Raw genomic sequence first — 24,775 nt, 5'->3', positions numbered from 1 at the left:
CTTTTGTGCATTATCTAATCCCATCTCCACTAACTTCAGTGGGAAACTACACGAGAAAAAGAATGGAACAGAGCAAGAGCATTACGCGGTCAACTGGGATACTTGGGTTTTCCATACCTATTTCACTTCTAACAAAATTATGCTACATTTAGTGTACCTCTGAGTGCGAGAAATTAAGAAAGCACGACAGAAATCGTCCCTCCTTTGATTTTAAATCTCAGGACTCCTGGAGCCAGAATCATAATACTTAAGTCCTAGTAATCGGCAGGTCTGCATTTGTGCCTTTGAAAACACCTTCCACAGGTGATTTAGTGACACAATTTATATTAGCTCCAATAAAAGTCAAATAGTTCGTAAGTTCTGAAAACATCAAAAAGACACCCTGGGCTGTCAGGTTGCTAAAGAGCCACGCATTTCCAGGTTGAGCAGGCGCTGATACCACAACATCTCAGACCAGGAAGCCAGGCTGGGCTAACAACTGACGAGTCACTTTAGGGCTGACCTTAACACTTCTTGAGGGTGGAGCAATACAGTCTGCTGAGCTCAGTCACTTTGTAACACTTATCTCAGGACAAGGGAAAAAGGCTGTTAGCTCATCCTAGCTAAAAAGGATCAATCATCTGGAGAGGCCCTACTCGGCTATGAAAATCAAGACAACCAGGGTAGGATTATCACGCACTCTTTCTTTTCCCAGGCAAGTCTTTTTGGTGCCATCCCACCAAGCTGATGATAAGTACAGCCTACATCAAGATTTCTTTAAATCCTTCCCTGAATGAGCACTGAGTTTTGTTTTTCAGCAGCAAGAAAGAAGCAAAGGAACAGTCTCAGCTTGCCAGGGTCGCCAGGATGAAGGCAGCTGTGGCTGCAGATGTGGCATGTGCGTATGTGAAGAACAGAGCGGCACCAAAGGAAAAATAGCCAAGCAAGAAAAGGAACAGTCTGTGGTGGAAGGGATGGGTTCAGCCACCCTAGAGAGGGATGAAACTGGAGACTGAGGAGCCAGGGTGAAGCAAGGTTGCCATTACCACAGAATTTATTCCCAGATCAAGCTCCTGGCAAACACACACAGCATTACTTTCATCTTTCTTCTCCTCCACGGGACCCACCAGGCACACCCCTCACCTTGTTCTCTCATTTGTTATCAAAATACAGGAGTCTTAACGAAGGTTCAGGGAAAAAAAGATCAGATTTATAAAGGTATTTAGGATGATAAAAATGCAGATGAGCAGATGAGCACCTGCACAACTAGGTCCTATCTTTTCAGTTTTGGTGCACAGCTGCTTTCTACTTTATACAAGCTGGCAACAGAAAATCTGTTACAAAAAAAAAATCTTTTTTAACTTAGTATTTCCCCGTATTGTCTTGTTGTAAGTATCAAATGGTAGGTTTCAAAAAAAGTAGTCACTGTTGTAAGTTTTACTTCATTTTTTCATCATTATGCATTCTAATGTATATACCAAATCCAAAAATCTTTAAGATCTTTGTTCCTGTTTGTTCAGGTTGTAAGACTGAAAGCATGCAGCTGAAGTGTTTCAAGAGAGCATTATTATTTCTTTACTGTGTAGTTCCTGTTGATTTAGATCCTCCAGATAGTCTCCTTGGAGAATGCAGTATTGAAATGAAAAGAGATCCATCTCATGAAGTTGTGCTTACTACAATTTCAATTAACTTTGTGTGCGGGTAATGGAAAAGAGAGTTACATTGTAATTACCTTCTTCAACTCCGCCTTGGAAGCGTATGTTCAAAGCACCAAAGAAATTGTCAATATCTATACACTTGCAGGGCAACATGAAAGGTTAAATTTGACACCAAATTATCCTGCTTACTTAATGCTAGATTTAATGAGAAAATAAAGTATTGAATGTGTTCTGTCAACACGTACCGTTTCTGCATTTTGACTGCAGAGTGTAGGTCCATTTGGTCCAAGTACTACTCACTACTCATGTAAATGTATACACTTCTTTAACTTATTAAAGAAGACCCAGAAATCAATTTTTCATCTACTAGCCAATAAAGCCAAGTCCAGGAAAGACGATCTTACATTGTGAAAAAAAACACAAAAAGGGCTGAAAAACATTTATCATGAGATCCATCACAGCAAAAATTACCAGAAATCTTTTAAAGCTCTTTACTAAAAGAAAGGTTTTGACTACAAGCAGATTTTGACATACTGTTTTTTTTGCCAAGTAACTGCAGACTATCAAGACATTACAACTTACTTTAAAGGCTTTTCTTGTTTGTTTGCTTATTCTCTGACAAAATGATGGGCAAGAAAATTCAAGAGCATTATGTACTCTTATTATGTGTGATTTAAATAGCAAGGTAGACTCTTTGCAGGTCTCTAACATCTTTGACTCAGATTCAGTCACAAACAGCATACATTAAGTGATCTTTGCTGTAATTGTACGCTAAGACTTACAGAAGCTTTAATTGCTAGTAGGATTGACATTTGTTTTCCAGAAAGACTCTTTATTCACAAAGAAGTTTTAATTATAAAGCTAGGATTTAAAAGTGCAAGAGGAATGTGCTACCAACTTTGGTGGTGGTGGTGTTCAATTGTTTTTAGAGATCAAAGGTTTCCTGCAAAATTGGCTGATCTGACAGCTTCCTAAAACAAAGCCTAAAGCCCTCTACACTCAAGTGAACTGACTCCATGGATTAGAGTGTACTTAGAGCCCCATCAAGGCAATTGCAATTTGGTTTAGTCAACCTGAGGAAAAGGAAAGAGGGCCTTCTTCCAGAACCACCCCATTCTCATAGTCTGAATACTTCTGTTTCAAACAGGATAGAAAAGGAAAATTCTTGTGCTCAAACAGGGGTAGTATCAGCAATAGTGTTGTCAGCAGGAACAGGGAGGTGATCATTCCCCTGTACTTGGCTTTGGTGAGGCCATACCTTGAATACTGTGTCCAGTTTTGGGCTCCTCTCTACAAGGAGGACACTGAGGTGCTGGAGAGGGTACAGAGGCGGGCTACCAAGCTAGTAAAGGATTTGGAGCATGCCTCGTATGAGGAATGGCTGAGGGAACCAGGGATGTTTAGTCTGGAGAAGGCTGAGGGGAGACCTCACCGCTCTCTACAGCTACCTGAAAGGAGGTTGTAGCGAGGCAGGTCAGTCTGTTCTCCCTAGTGACAAGCGATAGAACAAGGGGGAATGGCCCTAAGCTGCACCAGGGGAGGTTCAGGCTGGATATTAGGAAGAATTTCTTTACTGAAAGGGTTGTCAGGCATTGGAACAGCCTGCCCAGGGAGGTGATGGAGCCACCACCCCTGGAGGTGTTAAAGAGATGGGTAGATGTTGTCCTTAGGGACATAGTTTAGAGGTGTTGGTAGAGCTGGGACAAAGGTTGGACTCGATGATCTTGAAGGTCTCTTCCAACTGAAACTGCTCTATGATTCTATGAAACTCCACCAAGAAATCACGTCTCAAGGCAAACATAGCCAACCTCTCAATACAACAGCAAGCTGCATAAATTAGCCCTGTATTTACAGACTAAGACAGTAGCAAATCATCAACTACATTTACCTCCATAAGCATTTAACTTCAAGGAGTTCTAGCGGAAATAGCCAAATCATAAGCTGCTCAGCCAAACTGAAACTTCACATGCCCTAACTCTGCTTGCTTCTCCCTGGTTACTCCTATCAACTGGCATGTGTATCTCCAGCCACTTCTCACTGACAAAGATGAAAGCAGTTGCTATGGGAACTGTTAATATATTTATTGTGGACTGATTTTTCCACTAGCACGACTCTAGAAGTCAAAAAGCGATGCTTCACCTACAAGGTAGCCACCATGCTCTTCAAACTAAGGGCATCTGTACAAGGTGCCACAGAGCTTGTTTTGGCTAAACAGAGCAACGTATGCAGGTCTAGGCAGGTGATATTTCTTCCCTGTAAAAAAATAAGAGCTCAAAATTGTTGTGCCGTCTTCAATACTGGTGACCCTACTTCCTTACACGATGAGAAAAAAGCCAGAGAAAAACGATATGGAGCGCAAGAGTCCTCAAGTCTGCATAGGTCAGTAGGTTAAGAGGCTGTTGCACTGTGATCTGCATATACCATTATAAATGGTGTGTACCTGTGCACATGGAGAAAAATGAGGATAATTGTCTTTGCATAGGTGTAGCATAAAGCTCATAACAAGAGAAAAAAAGATTCCTAAGAGTAAAAGTAATTAATCTCTGAAAAAGTTTGTCAAAGGATATGGCAAATTCATCACTACTTGATAGCTTCAAATAGAGTGTATTTTCAGAAGATGTGCTCCATTTTGGCAACAAAATATTAAACTCTACAGGATCCACTTACATAATGTGGAAACTAATTCCCTCCTCGTTGGAAGTTCCCAAAGTTTTGTGGCCTCCTATCAGGCAAATAGCCAGATCAGGCAATTGTAACACTACACCCTCCTCCACCCCCTCCAAAATGTGAGCAGCGTATATTTTATAAGCAGTAAAGGAGGGTGGAGGGAAATTACTTGAATTTATCTTGAAAGCAAACTTAAAGCTCCTCTCAGACAGATGATATTTTCTCCTTAATTCTTAACAAAAGTAAGGCTTTTTGGTTTTAAGCAAACTATCATTCTTCCCTGTTTCAGAAAAGAAGGCAGAAAATTCCATCTTAGGAATAATTAATTGAGCAAAACTCCATTACTGAGGCAAATGTGCATTCATACATTTTTTGCAAGGATACATGTAACTCTTTACTATCGCCAGCAAATAAATTCGTTTTCCTTTGACACGTTCCTGGTTCTTTTCCTGGGGGACTGGATCTCAACAGGGAAGGTTTCCATAAGGCTTCTTGAGACCTTGAAGCAAGTTAAGCAAGTTAACACGTTGTATTGGGCTGAAACTTTCCAAATTTAGGTAGCAGAGCAGCTGCCAGGAAAATCAGCTCAAACACGGGTCATTCTGGCCTAAATCTCAGATGTGAGGCTCCCCTGGCTCACGCGAGTGCCCTGCCCAAACAGGTTGGGCTCTAGAAAGTAGATCACACTAGAAGGTAGTTTTGACAAGATGTCTGGCACACAACTATCTCAATGGCCTACTAACAGAAGATAACCCTCTTGGTAATGAGAAGTACATAGCGCTATAGCAAGCAGCACAGGAGCGCGCAGAGCGGTGACTAAGGAATCCCAACACAGAAAACGTTAGGTACAAAACACCCACGCTGCTCTTCGCCAAGACTGTAGTTATGATGTGCTTACTCCCACCCACTAACAATGTTGTGGCATTTGCTCAGCACTGACCCAGAGGGTGAAGTGCTACCTCTGAAATCGACGATACTCCTTACTGTACCTCCTTTGTTCTTTTGAAGCTTGTAATTTAAATTCCAATTCAGCCAGACAATGCTTTGTAATGTTTTGTCTGAGATTTGATGGAAACACAGGAAAATTCAGCATGATTTATGTCTGTTAAACTTGCAGATCTGAAGTAGTGCCATAAAATTAGAGACTATATATAGACACACACACACATATATATATAGGTATAGTCTACAGACTAGGTATAATCACCATAACCATTCCTTTTGCACTGTATATTCACAAGATTATTTCTATGTCAGTACTTTTAGGAGGCTTGATACGAAAACGTGGAAATTAATCTCATGAGAGAAGATCTGAAGGTAGCTAAGGACATCTTTGAAAAGGCATACGCTGCTACTGTTAATATGAGTTCATACCAACTTGAATCGAATGCATAAGATTTACATCTACTTAACCAGGACATAAAACCAGGATACAAAGCACACGGGAAGAAATTGTTTTAAAAGTGGGGGGGTTTTTTAAGATATTTTTTGCTTTATAAAACCACTAGAGAATCTGGGCAACTAACAATCTGAAAATGAAAGCAATCCCTTCCCTACTACCAATACAGTTGCACTTCAAGTAAGCTCACAACGTTACTTGAACACGGTAAGAACAGTTTTTATTTACAGATCCACAACTAAGTACCAAAACATCTTTCAATAAACCAATGAGCTCCCAAGCTTTGGCAAGATCATTCTCGCAGTGGCCAGGCCACCTCTAGCAACGAGCAGCTTCTCCTTCCAGCCGGAGAAGACATTTCCACCCATGCATGGCAAACAGCGCTCCCGTACCACCACATCCTTCAGCAAGCCACAGTGCACTGCTAAACACAGCGGTGCCCCAAAACCTCCAAAGCACCCCACTCATTTCTGCTCCTGGTAGCATTCCATACTCCTAGCTACAGCAGCACTGCGGTGGCAACTATCTGTACAAATCTTCTTCCTCTTGCTTCCCACCTCTCATCTCAACTGTCCCCGAAGCTGAAGGAACAGCATGAGGCCCTGAGCATATTCCGAGATTAAGCACAAAACTTCACAAATTAAGGGCATTTTAGCTACACAATGCTAGATAGGTGAGCATTCGTGTCTCATGGAGAGATTCTTTTTGTTTGCAAAATGATGTTTATTAGTAAAACAAATTATCTACATCCATCTAAAGCACACTTTTAAGAAGGATGTTTTTCTATAAAAGATGCCTCAGCTGACATACAAACGAATGGAAAACAAAGAGTATATCCTACCTAACAAGAGATAAACAAGGAAAGCAAAGCTCTTCAGGGAAAAAAAAAAAAAAAAAAATCAGGACGGTGAATATAGACAAAGAATCTGAGATAATTGGAAGCAGTTATCTTCACAGACTCTGGCTCACTGGCTTCACGCTTTTTTGTTACACAAAAACTACATGATGCATTTAAAACGCAGTATTTCAACTACTACAGGGCTAAAAGACATTTGAGCATTTATAGTTCATATGTGCATCATCCAATTTTAAAGAGTATTTCAGAAAATCACCATGTGTCAGTCTCAAAAGTACAATTACTTTGCTTTCCTCAATTTGTCCGCCATTTTTTTCTTTTTAGACAGCAATGAATAGAGTATGTGAAGAAAATAAGACTGATATGAAATTTAATAATAAAACAGCTAGAAGGAAATCAACTAACTTTATAAGCAACTACACTGTTTAAAACGACATCATTTCAACAGTAAGCTTTCAAGCTTCATTTCATTCTCAGACCAGACATGAAAATTCCACAAACATCAAAAATATCAAAATAAGACATTTTAAAGACAAGCAAAGCTTGCTCTTCTTCTAAAACCTAACATACAATATATATTTAAAATCACATACACGGATCTTTTAGCTAAACCAGTTACTAAAGCAAGCAATCGGCCATCACAGAACTTGAAGTTTTCTAATTCTCAGAAATACTCTTGCTGAAAACCCTAACGTTATGCCTTCAAGCTGCATCGCATGAAGCAGTCGGTCACCTCAACGAGATGGCACAAGACTGCCACCTTGTGAAAAAAAATAAAAAATCACACCTGCATTAACAGGACAAAAATCAACTCTGTCCCCAGAGACTAAGGAATACTTTTCCTACAGTCATTTTAACAGAAGCAATCCATCTGATTTACCTACTCTCAATAAAAGCAACAGATAAAAAAAAAAAAAAAACACATTTCAGCATGCACATATTGCTTACAGTGTAAAATTCATGCTAATTTTGAACACGAACACGTGTTCTCAAAGAACTTAAAAGGAATGAAATACAGAATGCTCACAAATAACAGAAAATACAGTTCACAGCATATAGCACTATCAAACAAACTTCCTACCTTCCCAAATAACCATCTATTTTTAACTAAAAGAAAAAAAACAATGTGTTCAATTATTTTTTTTCCACCTCAGAACAATTCAACCATGCTGTGGCTGCTCAGCTCTCTATTTTTATTATTCTGACAGTTATGAAAAATCATCACCTTTTTTCTGTCTGAGAAAAACTGAACCTCAGCCTTTATTTTTAAACAGCAATTACAAAAATGTTAGCTATGCTACTTTTGCTTTCATCTTGGACACTACAACAAATTAGTGTGATTTTTTCTAAATGGATACCTGATGAACAAAATTAACACTAAATCATCATTTTAATGCTGTCCTAAGTAATTTCATTGCTAAATGACACCTGCTGAGGAATTAACCTAAAGAAAGCAATTGTGGTTCTACTGAAACTAGAAGACCTCGGCAACATAAACCAGGATAAACACAGTCCTTTCTGCATGTCTTTAAGATGAATAGCTAATAAATTATGAACAACTACAATGGAAATATTTCAGGAGAAAATACTAAAATTGGTTTTCCAAAAGACACTTGCTCCAAGATTATAAAGTATGTTTAACTGATTCTTGTATCTAGATTTAAACAATGCTACTGCTACTGATATTTGTCAAATTTGTAAGAGATGTTGATGGAATTTGGAGACTTTTCTTTATGACTAATTATGATATAATTACAACCATCCTGATTTCTGACACTGAGTCAAGCTAACACTGAATATTACCTGCAAACTCCCTGTGGTTCATCAACAAAAGTGAAAACATAGCTTTACTCTAAAAATAAATTCTTTCATGTTTCAGTAGTTCATGGACTTTCCTCTTTAATTTAAACTTGTATCAACTCAGCCTGCTTTTAAATTAGCAAAATACACTGAGAATAATTGTACTCTTAAATTAAAATACATGTGTATACTGATAAATCCCGTGATAAAATATTACACTATCTTATAATATTGGTTAAAAACCCCCCAACAGTTCACAGACATCTCTCTACATGTAATTCTTCTAATGTTTTGTGATGTGGAGATCACTAGAAGGTATTGTGCTCTAAATTTGGGGGGGACTTTTTGCATTCGCTTTTCTTTACAAAAGAAACGCATTCAAATTGTATATATTTAAACTCAGTTCTTTTCACTTGAAACATAGCTGCTACCTCTGTTAAGAACAGGAAGCATAAACACTGCTTCTTAACCGTGTTGATAATCGAAGGCATTCACATGCCAGTATCAATAGACATGCTGGACAAAACAAAACACCTGGGGACTAAGTAAGCACAGAATTTTTTTATCTCAACAAGCAAAGGAACACCTGCTCCCCTACATAAAGCCAGAAAAAAAAAAAAAAACACAGATCTAGAAGGCAATTCAGAATTCTCACCACAGCCCCATCTCTTCCCATGTGACCACTTCAACTCATTCAGTACCAAAATTTGAGGACACAAATGAAGTTGTACTAAAACACGCACTTGCTCTTTACCTCGTTTACATTTTTACTGGCATGGTATACAGAAACAAAATTGGAAGTAAGACCTGCAAGACTTCCCCACTCCCTGTCCCCCATCCCCCCCCAAAATCTGCCATACTAAAATCACAACACAAGGCAACATCCTGCACTCTGCAAGAACCACGCTTGATTCTTGAAAAGCAACCCATTTCAGGTTCCTCTTCCCCCTTCAACATATATATATATATACACATACATATATATATATATATACATATATATATATATAAAAAAAGCAAACAGGGCGTGATCAAAAATGGCTTTCCCTGTTGTACACACACTATTAACAAATCACCATACTGGCAACAGACCAAGATGCAAACAGTGACCTGGCAAACGTCTTAAATCCAATACAAATAAACCTACTCATGGAAGAGCAGCTTTAAGGTTTCCTTAGAAGAAACAGGGTTGAAAAAACATTGGACAGGAGAATCTAAGTTAACCGCAGTCTTCATAGTGCTAGGACAGGGAAGGGATCAGAGCCAGGACACTGATCTGCATACTGTAAAAGAAAAAAAACCAAACAGTACCAATGTGAGTAATAACTCCACAGAACTGACCTTTAGAGAAACAATTTCATTTCAGAGTGACTGGAGTGGCAATAATATGATACGTTTGCACAGATTTTGCTACAGTATTTTCACTACAGAATAAGAAAAAACTTAAAGATGCTACACAGTATGTGAAGTTTCAGATCCCCCCTGCCACATAATTTAGTTATATTTATAAAACTGCTTAACAGTTAACTTTAAGCAATCAAGTATTTTTGAGTCTAATTCACGTCATTTACTGACAGGAACCATTACCACCTTCTTTCATTCTGATGATAATGCACTAGATGCTTTTAAAAATACATATACATACACACACATTGTATTTTACCTTTGTAAAACAAAATTCATACTCCTTAGTTCCATTACACTTGCATATATGAGAAAAACATTTAAAAGAACAATTCAGTAATGCCATTAGCGTTTCTTTAAGATTACATGTCAAAGACCTTAGAAACACTCAGTTCAACCTGGGAATGCACTCATATGCTACTTCAATACAAACCTGTGAGCACAGCACCTCAGGACATAAAAGCCTGATTATTTAAAAGGGTATTCATTAGACTGCATTCCACTGTGCAATGACACGTTTCAGTCTGACATGCATAAATTACTGCCCTTCTAATAGGTCACATTATCAACTGTAGTTTATCTTTTGTTATACAATAACATTTATTCCCCTAAAAGAAGGTACATGCACATAGCCTCCCCGGTATTTTATAAATATCAGTTTGAAATAAAATTTTCAACATGCTCTAATGATTTAAGAGCCTATATTCTGTTTGCAAAACTAATGTAAGCATTTATTGACAAAAAAAATGATGAAAATTCAGTGGGACGTAGGAGGTTCTGAAAACATTCTACTTCAGCAGTGGTTCACACCTTGACTACTAGCAAACCTAGATGGAAGTGGCCTGATCCAAGGAGTTAATATGCACCCAGAGGTAACAAAAAGGTTAAACAAATACTTTGTTTTAAAGAGAAACTTCTGAAACATAAACTGTCAGACATTCAAGGGCATATTATATAATATTTTATTATAATGAAAAAGGATGGTAAACATTTCCCTTATTTCACATTAATTACAGAAAAGTGTTCTCAAATTCCCCCTCATACTGAATTTGTTAATTCCAGGAGCTCATACATTCAATATATGGAATATCTTCACATCACAACAGATCAGATCTCACATTCAGTTCCAAGAAATAAGCAAACAGCTTACTCCCCCAGTTCCAACTGGGGAAAAACGTCCTTACATAATGCACAACACACTGCTTCATTCCAGAGTCCACAGTCCTGAAACAGAACTGGGTTTTCCTTGGAGTATGAAAATACCAAAAAAAAAAAAAAAAAAAAAAAAAGTCACCACATAAACCTCTGGATTTCATCACTATTTGGCCATTGGAATGTTCTGTTTAGAAAAAGATAAAAAGTTACAGCATTCACAACAATATAAAAAGCCAACTCCAAAAGTTGTCTATATAGAGATGGGAATGGAATATTGAGCCTATATATTAAGAATGGCAAAATAAAGTAACGAAATTCTAGCAATTTTTGAGGAACCGTGACTGCTAGTAAGCACAGAAAATACATTAAGATCCAGAATATTGATTTTGATTTGAGTGTATCAGCAAAACTCCAGCCAGCAAATATATAGACTGGAACTAATACATATTTTACCAGCTCATGTCTTTGGAAGACTTTTCTCCAGACATAAAATGTATAATGTCTGTTATCTGCTAGTAAATACTTATGAACATAGGTAAACTTCCAGATCAGGAATAAACAGATGACAGTGATTAAGCTGTACTGCACAGGGTGCTTTTGTAATGACAGAAGGAATTTCTTGATTTTAGTAGGGGTCAATAAATGAGGGAATGAAAAAAAGGTAGTAAAGGACAAAAAATAGAACAGCTGAGGGAAGTGCAAACAGGCTTCATGGCTACTTCTGTCACCAACAACTATTCCACCATTGATGAAGACAAAACCAAAGAACGCAATTACTAATATGACATATGGCCAAGTTAAAGCGATAAGTGTAACTAAGTTTTTAGGAGATAAGAGATATTGAACGAGAAACTGCAATATTCTGATCAAATCTGAAAACGATCCTTTCCTGGAAGAAACCTTTTCATCTTTCTTTTTCTGTAACTCTGTCTTCCAGGCTTCATTTAGCTTCTCCGCAACAACATTTCCAGCACAAAAAACTGTCCACACAATATTTGTCTGACGAAACATGAAGCCACAAAATCCAAAGAAAGCTGAAGTTTTATGGTTACCATAAAGGCACATTAAATAGGCAAAGAGAGTAAAAAATACTGATCCTGGGTCCGTGTAATAAAGGAACGTAAAAAAATAAAGGGTAGGAAATATTGCAAGAGTTAACGTAGACAAGACTCTCTGGAAACGGGACACATCCTAGAAAAGAAGCAGAAATATGTGGTTAGCAATGTCCAATGAAAATAAAATACATAAAACAAAGAGTATCATTCTTGAGAATTCCATTAACACAACATACCATCTCTTATGCTTGTCAGTTCCCTCACTGCACAAGCACGCATGCTATACTTTTGTTACCTCCTGCTATGCTAACACAGTGTTGGACTATACAATGTTAAAAGACAAATAAAATTACGGAACATTATTGCACGTGAGTTAAAAATACGGCAATGAAAATACACTAACTTCTTTCACATGTCACGTGTTCACACATTTGTGGCATTAAAATCATTGTGGGAGTATAATAGCTCCCAGACCTAGGATAAAAGAGACGTACTAACGGGCAAAAGGAAAAAAAAAAAAAAAGTCCATGTTTTATCCCCCTGCAATCTCATCACCACATTCTGTTTATTTGTGATTGAGCAGAACAGCTCAGTCTATACTTATCCTATCATATCTTTTGAAGCCAGTCTGCAGAGTGGCCAGTTCCACGTTTCTAATCTTTAGTGCAGCTTTTATTGTTTATCTTCATCATAATTCATGAATTAGAATAGCAACTTTAAAGCAGGTAGGAGACCATGCAGTTAAAAACTCCTCCCAATTATCCCACTCACAATACGATGCAATGCAATTCACAACATTAAAAAATGTTGCATGATGTTTCTGAATGATGTAGCGTGCGGTGTAACAGCCAGTCACCGCCTTACAGAAAAAAGGAACAGAGAAAATGCTGAGTTCAAAGAAGTGCCAACAATACAACATTTTCTAATGCTTAGACTACTGCCATGAAACCTTTTGTGTTCTTACATTTCTATCTCCACCTCCAAGCATAAAATTAAAAGTGCTCCGAAAGTGGAAACAATTTATTGAATTTGACCAAATTCTGTACAGTCTTATCATCACGTGCTTAAGCAGGAAGAGTCTCCTGCAAGAAAATACATCAGAAGACGTTTTATTTATAGTAAAGGAATCCTTTGGTTATCAGGGAACAGGAAAAAAGGTTCTTGTGGTTAAAAATGAAACTAAAGAACTTCACTAAGGCGAAAGATTTTGAATAGACCATTAACCACTGGAACAATTTACCTACTCCAGTGGTGGACGCTCCACCACTTTAAACATACAATATTCTTGTATCCAAGTTAAACTGTTACAGTCTGGATGGGTGGACAGCTACAGAGGTAGAAACTGGCTGGCTGGTTAACTGGTCACACTCCACCCAAAGGTGAGCGTAACAACCAGAGTATCACAGGGATCTGTACTGGGACCTGACTTGTTCAACATCTTTATCGATGACCTGAAGGCAGCTAGAGTACACTCTTCACCAAATCTGCAGATGACACTAAACCGGGGGGACCAGGGAATACGCTAAAGAGCAGAGCTGTCATCCAGAGCGACCTAGGCAGGCTGGAAGAACAGGGCAACAGAGAGACTACGAAATTCAACAAGGACAAATGCAAATGCTTGCACCTGGAAAGGAAGAAGTCCCCACACTGACACAGGCTGGGCACAGAGCAGTTAAGGAGCCACTGCTTTGTGGAAAGGGACCTGGGGGTTGTGGTAGACAGCAAGGTGAACATGAGCCAGCAGCATGCCCTGGCACTAAGGAACAGCAACAGCCTCCTGGGCTGCAGTAACAAGAGCACAGCAGCAGATCAAGGAAAATGATTATCCCTCTTTACTTGTTAGGCTACACCTAGAATACCACGTCCGATTTTGTGCCCTGTGATACAAAAAAGGTGCTAGTAAACTGGAGCAATGGCAGAGGGCCACCACGACAGCTGGGGTCTGAAATACTTGCCCTGACAGGATGGGCTGAGGGAGCTGGCCCTGTTCAGCCTCGAAAACAGACGGCCATTCGGGGACTGAACAGCAGCCTACCAACACCTGTGAGGATGTCAACAGGTAAAGGGAGCCAGGCTCCTCAAAGTGGTACATGGTGGGAGGGCAAGAGACAACAGTCATAAACTGAAATGAGAGGTTCAGACTGGATATAATAAAACCCCTTCTTCACTGTAAGACCAGTCCAGCATGGAGCAGGTTGCCCAGAGAGGTTGTGCACTCACTCTGCATCCTTTGAGAGTTTTCCAGGCCTCGACCTGAGCAACATGCTCTGATCTCAGGGCTAGCCTGCTCTGAGCTGGAGGGTGGACCACCTAAGGTCTCTTCCAACCTGAATCATTCTCCAATTCTTTCCAACTTGAATTATTCTTCAGTTCCAAATATTGTCACCAAACCTGGTATCTTTCTAAAGAACACATTTTAGTTTAAATGCAGCTCACAAGGTTTCACTCAGGATTCACAGGCTGAAGTTTTGTAGAGAGTCTTCAGCAACTCCAACTAGATGAGCATTCAGGTCTTTGGACAGTAAGTCTGTATGTGTTCTGACTTTAACTCTTATTTCACTGGGACTACTTACAGTTGTGCACAAGAGCAAATTTTTAGCAGATTGCACCCTGACAGAAAAAGATATTACAAAAATGTTGAGAAAAGGAATGCACCTCCTTGGCCAAACCGGTAGTAGTACTTGCAGTTCTGTAACACTTGAGAACAGGTCACACATGTAATGAAGCAAACATACACTGAGACATCAATACTGCTTGTACAAGCGCATAAAATGATCCTACTTTGACTGTACCTTATTCTTTTGATGGATCTTGAACAGAAGTAAATACAGCAAGTAGAAGTTCCCAGCACTGAAAAGGAGGTTAATAAACCTGAGCATTCCCACAGAGCACACCACGCTTCCTGTCCACCCGAAGAGCCATGCTGCGGGCTTCACTACTCCCACTGAGAACAGGTACAAGCCTGGCAGTGTGGTGATCATGGGGTCCCACTGGAAAGCGGAGAGAGAAACAGGGTTATGGAGCTGCCGCCAAACCAAAAAGGGACCACAGGTGCGTGACCGGTTACGATATACCATCCCCACCCACGCCCCGTTTTGTTAGCTTGGACATTTAGCAAATTTCTGGCATTATTAGACTCAAATTTTTGAACACTTTTTATCCTGCCCAGCATGCTACGGCACCACCAAGCAACAGAAAGCAGAAACCAGCGTTTTGGATAACAATGACCACAGATGACTCCCTTTTCAACGCGCCTGCGGTACGTTCATAGAAACCATCCCTCCTGAATGGAAAACACGAGCCGGGGCGGCTGCTGCGCAGCACCTGGAGGAAGCGGCCGTGGCAGTAGGCCTGCGCCTGGGGGACGTGGAAGGCCTCGTCCATGTAGGGCCCGCGCTGGCGGCGGCCGATCGCCGCGAAGAGCAGGCACGACAGCAGGAAGGCGCCGCTCATGGCGGCGGAGAAGCCGTAGGCCTCGGCCCGCTCCATGCCGCCGCCGCCGCCGCCGCGCTGGCCGGGAAGGGGCCGCCCTTCCGGGGAGGGCCGGGCGCGGGGAGGAGGGGCCCGGCGGCGCGGGGCCGCGGCGGAGCCGCTGGGCGGTGAGGGCCGGGAAGGTACGGCGGCGGCCGGGCCGGGCCGGGAGGGCGGCCGGCAGGGACAGGCGCGGGCGGCGGCTCCGGGCGGCGCGGCCGCTGCCGGGCGGGAAAGGGTGAGGAGAGCGGCGGGGCGGGCGGGGCGGCCTGCCGCCGGCCGTGGAGCGCCCCCGCGCCGGGTTTCCCTCTAGGAAGCGTCGCAGACCGTCTGCGGATGGTTGCGTGTTGTTCAAGGTGTGTTTTACAGGAGGCGAGCGCCGGTGCGTGCCTGTGTAACTCCGGCGGGCGGTGGCGGGGCCGCTCCGCGCCGTGGGTGCGAGATGGAGGTAACGCGTCCGCTGGAGCTGTTCCCCGGCTGCAGCGTGACCCTCCTCCTCTTCAACCACGTGAGAAACGCCGCTGCTCTGAGAAAAAAAGCCATGGAGGGGTCCATTGAAGGAGCATTAATAAACCCTGCAATGGTGAGTGCGTGCGTGTGTCGCCCTGCTCTGAAGGCAGCGCGGCAGCCCTCCTCCGTGGGAGCTCCGCCGAGCGACCTGCGCTCGTAACCGCTGTCAGGCGAGCTGCCGCTGTACTCGCCCTTGGCTTTCCCTGCGCAGATGCCCGCCCCTCCTCCGATTTCCGTACAGCGCCGCACGGTGCCAGGGCTGGTCTGTGTAAACGGCAGAGCGTTGGCAGGGTTGGCCAAAACGGTTGTCGTCTTGGTTCACTTCACGTCCTGCTTGGTGGAGCTATTTAAATCTGCCTCCATCTGGAAAATGTAGTACTGACTGCTTAATGCCGTCACAAATCTACTATTTGGAGCCCTTGTTCTCATTTAAACCCATAACTAGTTTATGAATCTAGTAATTATTTTTTTTTTAGAATTAGCAAAGCAGGAGTTAAGGGAGGGAATAAAAATTTAATCTGGCAGTTGACTGACAGAAGATTTATTAATGTGATTTTTTTTTTTTTTTTGTCACAGAAGATTTCAGTAACCTGATTGAGAGAAAGTAATTTTAATTTTTATGTAAAGTATCACCCCGTGCAGGAAATAAGCACGTTGACTTTGGAGCAGTGAGGATTGCTAAAATAACTAGCAGAATACTGTTTTGCTCATTTCTGTGATTGCAGACTTAGGCTATCAAAATTCAGTGGTCAGGATTTTGTCAGAGTTCAAAATAGGATGTTAAATTTCTGTTTAACTTCGTCTGTTGTGTTTTACAGATTGTAGATCCTTTTCAGATTCTTGTGGCGGCCAACAAAGCAGTTCATCTACACAAGATAGGTAAAATGAAGACCAGAACTCTCTATGCAGAAATTATTTTCAGCCTTTCACCAAACAACAATGTAAGATTTACTGAACAAATGCATTTTGCCAGAGAACTTTGCTACAATCCATGCAGCTACATATTCACTTAACTGTTTACCTGGCTACTAATAGTAGTTACTGTTATTTTTAACAACACTAGTAAGTTGTTATCTCTTGTAGCTTCTCAGAATTCCATTAATGTAAAACATGTCAATTCATACTCCTGGTTTATTTGAAACAGTAACTGAAAGGGTTGCTTGTATGTAGTGAGAAAATTACTCATAATTTGATTTTTTTTTCTTAGATTTCAGATGCGTTTAAAAAGTTTGGCATTTCAGACAGTGACACGGCAGTACTCATTGTTCTGGTTGTGGATACAGAAAAAACTGTAAATCTGGAAGCTATAGCATCTCAGGTGGAAGGCCAACAGGTTTCTCTAGATGAACTCCCCCAACTAACAGACGCTGCCAAAGTTAAAAAGGTAAGTAGCTGAAAGAGATGAGTGGCATAGAGAAAAGGGATAGTTTATTTAGTTGTCTGATTAAATTTCAATGCACATAATGAACTTAGGGTCTCTGTTTCTTTAGCACAACTGGAAACTTGTTTTAAGTGAATCTTCATTATTTCTTTCTTACAATTTTTTTACTTGAAAAAATTCTAGTTGTCACATCCTGACATCACAGATTTTAAGTCTTCAGATTCTTAACATTGTCAGGAAGTTGGAACATAAAAATAAATTCCAGACTGCTGCCCACCATTCAGGCACTTTTGCTTCCTGTTTTCTCAGGCAAATACCCATTTAATTAAAAATACATTTTCAGTCCTGAACAGTTTCATAATCTTAAGCACATAAATAGTCGCAGCATGGGCGGCTAAAATAAAAATGTGTTGATTAGCTGCTAGGAGCTGTGTTAGGGCATGTGTGCTCTTAACAGAGTACCATATGCTAGATAGGTATCTTGAAGCATATGTGTTTCAGTGGATGAAAATCAAGTCACTTAAATCGTCTTGATCATGTCCATCAAAGTAATGATGGGAGACGTATAAATAGAATTGGACAAATCATAGCACATAACGTGGAGCTAAAAGTGCTGCTCTCCTTCAGTTTCTTTGTCTTGCAGTTTCAGAATTTGCTTGGTTCCTCAGTCCCAAGTTTCTCTTGCAGTCACGACAAGATAGGAATTTCCAGTTTAAAAGGTGGGGGAGAGGGGGGAAATCTTGTCTTGTGTACATGTGTTTAGAAGATACATGATCAATTTTTTTCTTCATAGAGCTTTTATGTTTTTCTTGTTCTTTTTTTTTTCTGCAGATGTACAAAGTTACTCCACAGGAAGAAAAAGTCGGCTCCTTATTGGATAGTATTGTTTGCAGAATGTCAACAAAAGATGTTTTATGAAAATGTGGAAATAAATTTTTTTAGAAGTTAAAAGAGGGCTTTTTAAGATGTAAAAACACTTCATTGCAATTCATCCTACGTTCCAGAGAAAGTGGCGTACTACCGAGTAGTTTGATGACATCTGAGGCTGAACCATTAGTGAGCAAGCTTGGATAATGGGGGTAACCTGAGCTGTGTTCTAAGCACAGGGAGCAATTCTGCCGTGCAAAGCGGAATTTGCCATTGACATTTCTGTCCATTTTCTTAACAAGAAAAAACCCCACTTTTGCCAGTACCTTGCATTGATCATGAACAGAAGGCTTGGAAATCTGTACTTAGTTTTCTCTTTCATTCAATGTTTTGCTAGTCCCAGATAGGATTCAAACATTGTAAATAGTTTTTATTAACCCTCCCCTGATTTGTTTTGGCACCCCTGAGGGGTGATACCCTTTTAATGATACTACTGTCGGAAAAGGCATCTCTATGGCACAAAGTATTGCCGATGGACTAGAGAAAGGAGTTCCCATAAACTGTCAGCAGCGCCTCCCTCCTGCTGATGGGGTAGAGGCACTGCCCACCCTTTGGGAACGGGAGGGTGTGGGAGGGGCAGAATGGTGGCCAGTGGTGGGGGCACTGTGGAGCAGGGGCATCAGGGATGTGTAGAAAGAGTGCAGATGATGCTATGGTGGTGGTAGCACCTGGCAGTCTGATGTCACCAGCTGCAGCATACTGCTGAGGTCGTGGTCTGTTGCTGTGGTACGTGAGTGTTAGTGTTAAAGGATAGTGAGAGGTGCTTTTACTTTATAACGCTGAATTTTATGCACAATGATGCTGACTTCCTCGGGCCTCGTTCCAGGTGCAGACTTCACAGAGAAATTTGCACCATAGATTTATTCACTTAAATTGTCGATACAACTTACAAAGCAGCATTCTGAAAGGACCATTGAACTCGTTTTGTAGAACCAGTGTTAGGAAAGGCTATCAAAGGGAACCAAAACCAATATTGATTTCCAATAGTCATCAGGTCCAACAGCCCTGTCAGTATCATTTAATCACATGCAGGCATCCTATTTAAGAAAAATTACTGTCCTAATTAGGTAGAAATCCATACTGTTTGTTATTGTTACGCTGTATGGTTTGTCTGGGATGTGCATAAAACTGTATAGCTGTATGCAGTTTTGGTTAGTTTTTTTTTCCCTAATGTTCTCTGAGGTATTATGATTTGTGTACTTACAAGATGTTTGGAAGAGTATGCCCCAGATTCTTACACATAGTGTTTGGGAAAACAAAATATATTTTGGGGGAGAGGCAATGCTGTGTTGAGTTGAAATGTTACCCACTACAGTAAACAGACCAACAAACTGACATACAGACTTAGTATTGTCTGTGTTTCTGTATTTAAGAAGGAAATCCCTAGCTTCTGGTTTGCATTTTGATTTTGGTAGATTTTTCCCTCAACACAGTAGTACAACACTGTCCTTTTCTTACCAACCAAATCAGTGGCAAAATATTTACCAAGGGAATTACAAGGTTTATCCAAAAATTATTCAGAAGAAATATCTGTGCTGATTTCTTGATTTAAAGTTGGTTTTACAGAATGTGTCATCCTCTCTAAAGGGAAATGTGAGGCAGTAGTCAAAAATGGAGCTTGGAAGGGCTTGATTATTTTGAAATAAAATGTGCGTAAAAGCAGTATGTGAGAATGACCATGGAAAACAAAAGACTTGTTTTCCTTTCCTGACAGTCCAGTTGGTACATGGAATATATCATCAGATTTGCTGGCTGAACTGCTGACATTGTTTTTCGTAGCTTAAACTAACAGCAGACAGGTATGCTTAAACCACAGCCTTTTTTGAACATGTATAAAACATCAGTCTGGTCTGTTTAACATAGGAGAAATATTAATAAAAAGATCACTAGATAACAATTGATACACAAGTTCCAAACCTGGGTTCCCAGTTTCTAATTCTTGTCAGTCTGTTTCATTGGTGTAGAAACAGTAAATAGTTTGTTACTGTTGACATGAGTTAAATTATGAAATTGTGGTTTACTGTGAAGACCTGATTGAGCTATTTTCATGGGTGGATTTACTGGAAATGCTTTTGTGAGCTGAAGCCTCCGTAGTATCTTTCAGTCAGGCAGATGATTTGGGTCTGTTGGCAGTGAAGACTATGCCATTGCCCTGCAAGGCCACAGTTTTCCCCTAGTCCTAGTTGCATTATCTAAGTTAAATTAGTTTAAAAAGCTGGTAATAACTGTAGATTTTGTTGACCCTGCAAGTTATGCTTGTTTTTCTGAACACACTAAAAATTAGTAAATTTGTATCTATAATGTTACTATTAAATCAACCATGGCTGTTTTCCAGCAAAGCAAAATTTTAAGGAAAAAAGACAGGTTTGTCAAAATGTTCAATGTTCTGCTGCTGTTCTCCTCTGAACTTTCACACTTCATATCCTCTATCACAAGGCGAAAAAGATGCTGAAGCATTTTCAACACCTTTTTTGGATCTCCAGTGCTTCAGAGTTAGGATTATACCTGTAGGATTTATAAAATGAACAGCTAAATCAAAAATTATGAGTTGTACTAGTTTTCCCTTTTTTTTTTTTTTTAGGTGGGGTGGTTGTTGTTTTGGGATTCTTTTTTGCCTGTGCTGCCTTTTTGACATTGTGTATATGACAAAAATTGAGTGAAACCAGCAGCCTGTGCTTCTGAAAGGTGATGACTAAAACCTCATCCACCACAGAACTCACTTTCCTGCTTGAATGATTTGCAATACATGAGTTTCCTAGGGAGAAAGCAAAAAAAAAAAAAAAAAAACCAACAAAAAAAAAGAGGAGATAGGGCAAGCAAGAAACAGACTGTACAAAGCTATCTTTTACAATGACTGTAATATGAGGTAAAGCCAGCAGGCTGTTGCTGTTTGAGTTGAAGATGGTTCCCAAGCTTTCAGCCTAGGTAAGTCTGATCGATGTCGAACTGCTGGCCTGTCCATCACATAACAGGTGTACCTCTGGGCATGCAGCAGGCTTTAAAGGTCATCTCGTCCAACCCCCCTGCAGTGAGCAGGGACATCTTTAGATCAGGTTGCTAAGAGCCCCGTCCAACCTGACCTTGAATGTTTCCAGGGATGGAGCTTCTACCACCTCTCTGGGCAGCCTGTGCCAGTGTTGCACTACCCTTATTGCAAGGAATTTACTTCTTATATCTAGTCTAAATATGCCCTCTTTTAGTTTAAAACCATTACTCCTTGTCCTGTCGCAACAGGCCCTGCTAAAAAGATTGCCTCCATCTTTCTTACAGGCCCCCTTTAAGTACTGAAAGGCCTCTAGAAGGTCTCCCCGGAGCCTTCTCTTCTCCAGGCTGAACAACCCCAACTCTCCCAGCCTGTCCTCACAGGGGAGGTGCTCCAGCCCCTCGATCATTTTTGTGGCCTTCCTCTGGACCTGCTCCAACAGCTCCACGTCTTTCTTGGGCTGAGGGCCCCAGAGCTGGACACAGCACTGCAGGTGGGGTCTCACGAGAGCAGAGCAGAGGGACAGAATCCCCTCCCTCGACCTGCTGGCCACACTTCTTTTGGTGCAGCCCAGGATACAATTGGCTTTCTGGGCTGTAAGCACACATTGCCAGGTCATGTCCAGCTTTTCGTCCACCAGTACCCCCAAGTCCTTCTCTTCAGGGCTGCTCTCAATCCCTTCATCTCCCAGCCTGTATTGAAACGGGTTTGCCCTGACCCAGGTGCAGGGCCTTGGCCTTGGCCTTGTTGAACCTCATGAGGTTCAAACCAGCCTACTTTTAAAGCTTGTCCAGGTCCCTCTGGATGGCATCCTATCCCTCAGGAGTGTCAACCGCACCACTCAGCTTGGTGTTACCTGCAAATTTGCTGAGGGTGCACTCGATCCCACTGTCTATGTTATTGATGAAGATATTAAATAGCACTGGTCCCCTGATGGACATCAAGCCATTGACCACTACCCTCTGGACACGACCATCCAACCAATTCCTCACCCACCAAACAGCCCACCCATCAAATCCATATCTCTCCAATTTAGAGAGAAGGATGTTGTTGGAGACTGTGTCAAAGGCCTTCTAAGTCCAGATAGATGATATCCGTAGTCTTCCCATTGATGTAGTCACTTCATCATAGAAGGCCACTAGGTTGTTCAGGCAGGACTTGCCCTTGGTGAAGCCATGCTGGCTGTCTCGAATCACCTCCCTGTCCTCCATGTGCCTTAGCACAGCTTCTAGGAGAATCTGTTCCATGATCTTCCCAGGCACAGGTGAGGCTGACAGCTTGGTAGTTCCCAGGGTCCTCCTTTCTACCCTTTTTAAAAATGGGTGTAATGTTTCCGTTTTTCCAGTCACCAGGGACTTCCCCTGACTGCCAGGACTTTTCAAGTATCATGGAGAGTGGCTTGGCAACTACATCAGCTCATTCCCTCAGGTCTCTGGGATGCATCTTGTCAGGTCCCACAGACTTATGTATGTTAAAGTTCCTCATCAGAACTCGATCTTCTCTTATGGTAGGAGGGACTTTGCTCCCCTAGTCCTCATTTTGCAGCCCACCCTCATGAGAGGTGTGGGAAGAAAGGTTACCAGTGAAGATCGAGGCAAAAATTGTTGAATACCTCAGCCTTCACCTTGTCCATTGTTGACAGCTTGCTAGACCTGCTCATCAGTGTGGTACACTTTCTTTAACCTCCCTTTTCTGGCTGACATACCTGGAGAAGCTCTTCTCATTATTCTTTGCATCCCTTGACAAGTTCAGCTCCAGCCACACCTTGGCCTTCCTGACTCCATCCCTATACAACCAGACAGCATCCCTATACACCTCCTAGGATACCTGTGCCTGCTTCCACTGCCTGTGCATTTCCTTCTTGCCTTTTAGTTTGACCAGCAGGTCTTGACTCAGCCATACTGGTCCCTTGCCTTGCTTTCCCGATTTCTTACACCTGGGCATCAAGAGCTCTGGTGCTCTATGGAAAGCGTCCTTAGAGGTCTACCAGCTCTGTTCTGCGCCCTTGTCCCCAAGGGCAGTTTCTCAGGGGGTCCTATTGACTAACTCCTTGAAGAGCGGGAAGTTTGCTTTCCTAGAATTCAGGGTCCTGACTTTACTCTTTGCCTGAACCATATCCCTCAGAACTGTGAACTCCACCAGTGCATGATCACTGCAGACCAGGGTGCCTCCAATATTGATGTCACCGATCAACTCACTTGCATTGGTGACCATCAGGTCCAGTATGGCACCCGCTCTTGTAGGGCTGTCTGTCACCTGGTTTAAGAAGTTATCCTCCATGCACTCCAGGAGTCTCCTGGATTGCCTACAGCTCGCCGTGCTACTTTTCCAGCAGATGTTGGGGTGGTTAAAGACCGCCAGCAGGACAAGCGCCTGCGAGGGCGAAGCCTCTTGTAGCTGGAGTAGGAAGGGTTCATCCATAGGCTTCCCTTGATCAGGCCACCTGTAGTAGATACCAACCATGAGGTTCCCTTTGTTGCCTCGGTCTCTGATCCTTACCCATAACCTTTCAATCTGCTCATGGCTATTCTTCAGAGACAGGTCTTCATGCTCTATCCATTTCTTGATGTAGAGGGCAACGCCTCTGCCCCTCTTTCCTCACCCATCCCTTCTGAGCAGCCTGTAGCCATCAATAGCTGCACTCGAGTCATGGGATTCATCCCACCAGGTTTCATGTCCAGTAGCACACCAGGATTTGCCAGCAGCCTTCACCTGCGGGCTGATGCATGTGTGGAGGATCAGATGTGTGCCTGTCTCATCGCTGGGGGAGTGTGTATTTTGGCACATGGCAAATCTCACAGTGATGTGAAAGTGACAGTCAGAGGTTCTGCAAAGAAAGAGAGAAGCAGAGGGTACGCAGCCTCACATCAAGATGACTTCTCCTGAGTGCTCTGTGGCCACATCTGCAGGCCACTGTGATGAACATGGCAGCAGAAGCCATGCTGATTCATTGATTTGGCAGCTCAATTTATGAGCTGCAGCCTGTGTATCTCTGAACTGTGTGTTTGGTATGAGTAAAATGCATGTTTCTAAAAGTTATGTATGTTAGAACAAAAAGCCAATCTGATTTACAAAATCTTAAGCAAAGGAAGAATCCACTTCAGCTGTCAGTGACTGGTTCCAGGAGTGAATTCCCCTCCCCATTAAGTGTGCCCCCCTCCCCAGCTCTGTTCACTGACTTCCTCTCTGCTGTCATCCTGAGAAGCTTTTATCTGTCTGCTTTTACTTCCAATGTCCTTCACAGTTCACATCAGTCTCCTACAGCCTAAGCTTACCCTCTTGCCTTGTGGTGTTTTCAAAGCAGCAGCTTCGGGCCTCCTGTGCCTGCTTCAGTTAGGGGAATCTTGCTTCATGATTTTCAAAATAAATGATTATTTAGTACCACTCTTTGACCCACTGTCAAAACTCCCTCTCTCCTGCAAAAGCCTTGGTGACAGTATGCTTCCAGCATTCTGAGGCCATTGCCTGTCACACAACCCCAGTCACCTAGGGTTTTTTTTACCACTGTCAGAATGTCTAGATCCCTCTCT

General features: G+C 41.8%; 2 protein-coding genes across 4 annotated transcripts; one reads left to right on the top strand and one right to left on the bottom strand.

Annotated features, from left to right (window-relative positions):
• Positions 1-11,033: 11,033 nt before the first annotated feature.
• ALG10 (ALG10 alpha-1,2-glucosyltransferase) lies at positions 11,034-15,462 on the bottom strand. Of its 2 annotated transcripts, none has more exons than XM_086473888.1 (3): positions 15,278-15,462; positions 14,766-14,964; positions 11,034-12,109 (listed from the first exon to the last, which is right to left on the bottom strand). In XM_086473888.1, the coding sequence occupies exons 1-3, from the start codon at positions 15,460-15,462 to the stop codon at positions 11,054-11,056; spliced, it is 1,440 nt and encodes a 479-aa protein (XP_086330014.1). In that variant the 3' UTR covers positions 11,034-11,053. The 2 variants fall into 2 exon arrangements, with proteins under 2 accessions (XP_086330014.1, XP_009956696.2); XM_009958394.2 differs by having other exon boundaries at positions 14,766-14,963; positions 15,298-15,462.
• A 367-nt stretch (positions 15,463-15,829) lies between these two features.
• TPRKB (TP53RK binding protein) lies at positions 15,830-18,304 on the top strand. Of its 2 annotated transcripts, none has more exons than XM_086473880.1 (4): positions 15,830-15,928; positions 16,773-16,895; positions 17,162-17,338; positions 18,167-18,304. In XM_086473880.1, the coding sequence occupies exons 1-4, from the start codon at positions 15,887-15,889 to the stop codon at positions 18,251-18,253; spliced, it is 429 nt and encodes a 142-aa protein (XP_086330006.1). In that variant the 5' UTR covers positions 15,830-15,886; the 3' UTR covers positions 18,254-18,304. The 2 variants fall into 2 exon arrangements, with proteins under 2 accessions (XP_086330006.1, XP_009950231.1); XM_009951929.2 differs by having other exon boundaries at positions 15,830-16,027.
• Positions 18,305-24,775: the final 6,471 nt, after the last annotated feature.

Source organism: Leptosomus discolor, chromosome 1, assembly GCF_034619465.1.
Source record: "Leptosomus discolor isolate bLepDis1 chromosome 1, bLepDis1.hap2, whole genome shotgun sequence".
NCBI classification, from domain to species: domain Eukaryota; kingdom Metazoa; phylum Chordata; class Aves; order Leptosomiformes; family Leptosomidae; genus Leptosomus; species Leptosomus discolor.
The sequence above is the reverse complement of the archived record's forward strand: the minus strand, read 5'-3'. Positions and strand labels throughout refer to the sequence as shown.

Bases quoted from the DNA above. Each gene is read 5' to 3' on its own strand.
- ALG10 (XM_086473888.1), bottom strand. From the start codon at position 15,462: ATGGAGCGGGCCGAGGCCTACGGCTTCTCCGCCGCCATGAGCGGCGCC. The intron at 14,965-15,277 runs CGGCTCGTGTTT...CTCCGCTTTCCA, and splicing joins GTGCTGCGCAGCAGCCGCCC to GTGGGACCCCATGATCACCA. The intron at 12,110-14,765 runs GTACAGTCAAAG...CTTCTTTTCTAG, and splicing joins AGATCCATCAAAAGAATAAG to GATGTGTCCCGTTTCCAGAG.
- TPRKB (XM_009951929.2), top strand. From the start codon at position 15,887: ATGGAGGTAACGCGTCCGCTGGAGCTGTTCCCCGGCTGCAGCGTGACC. The intron at 16,896-17,161 runs GTAAGATTTACT...TTTTTTTCTTAG, and splicing joins GCCTTTCACCAAACAACAAT to ATTTCAGATGCGTTTAAAAA. The intron at 17,339-18,166 runs GTAAGTAGCTGA...TTTTTTCTGCAG, and splicing joins ACGCTGCCAAAGTTAAAAAG to ATGTACAAAGTTACTCCACA.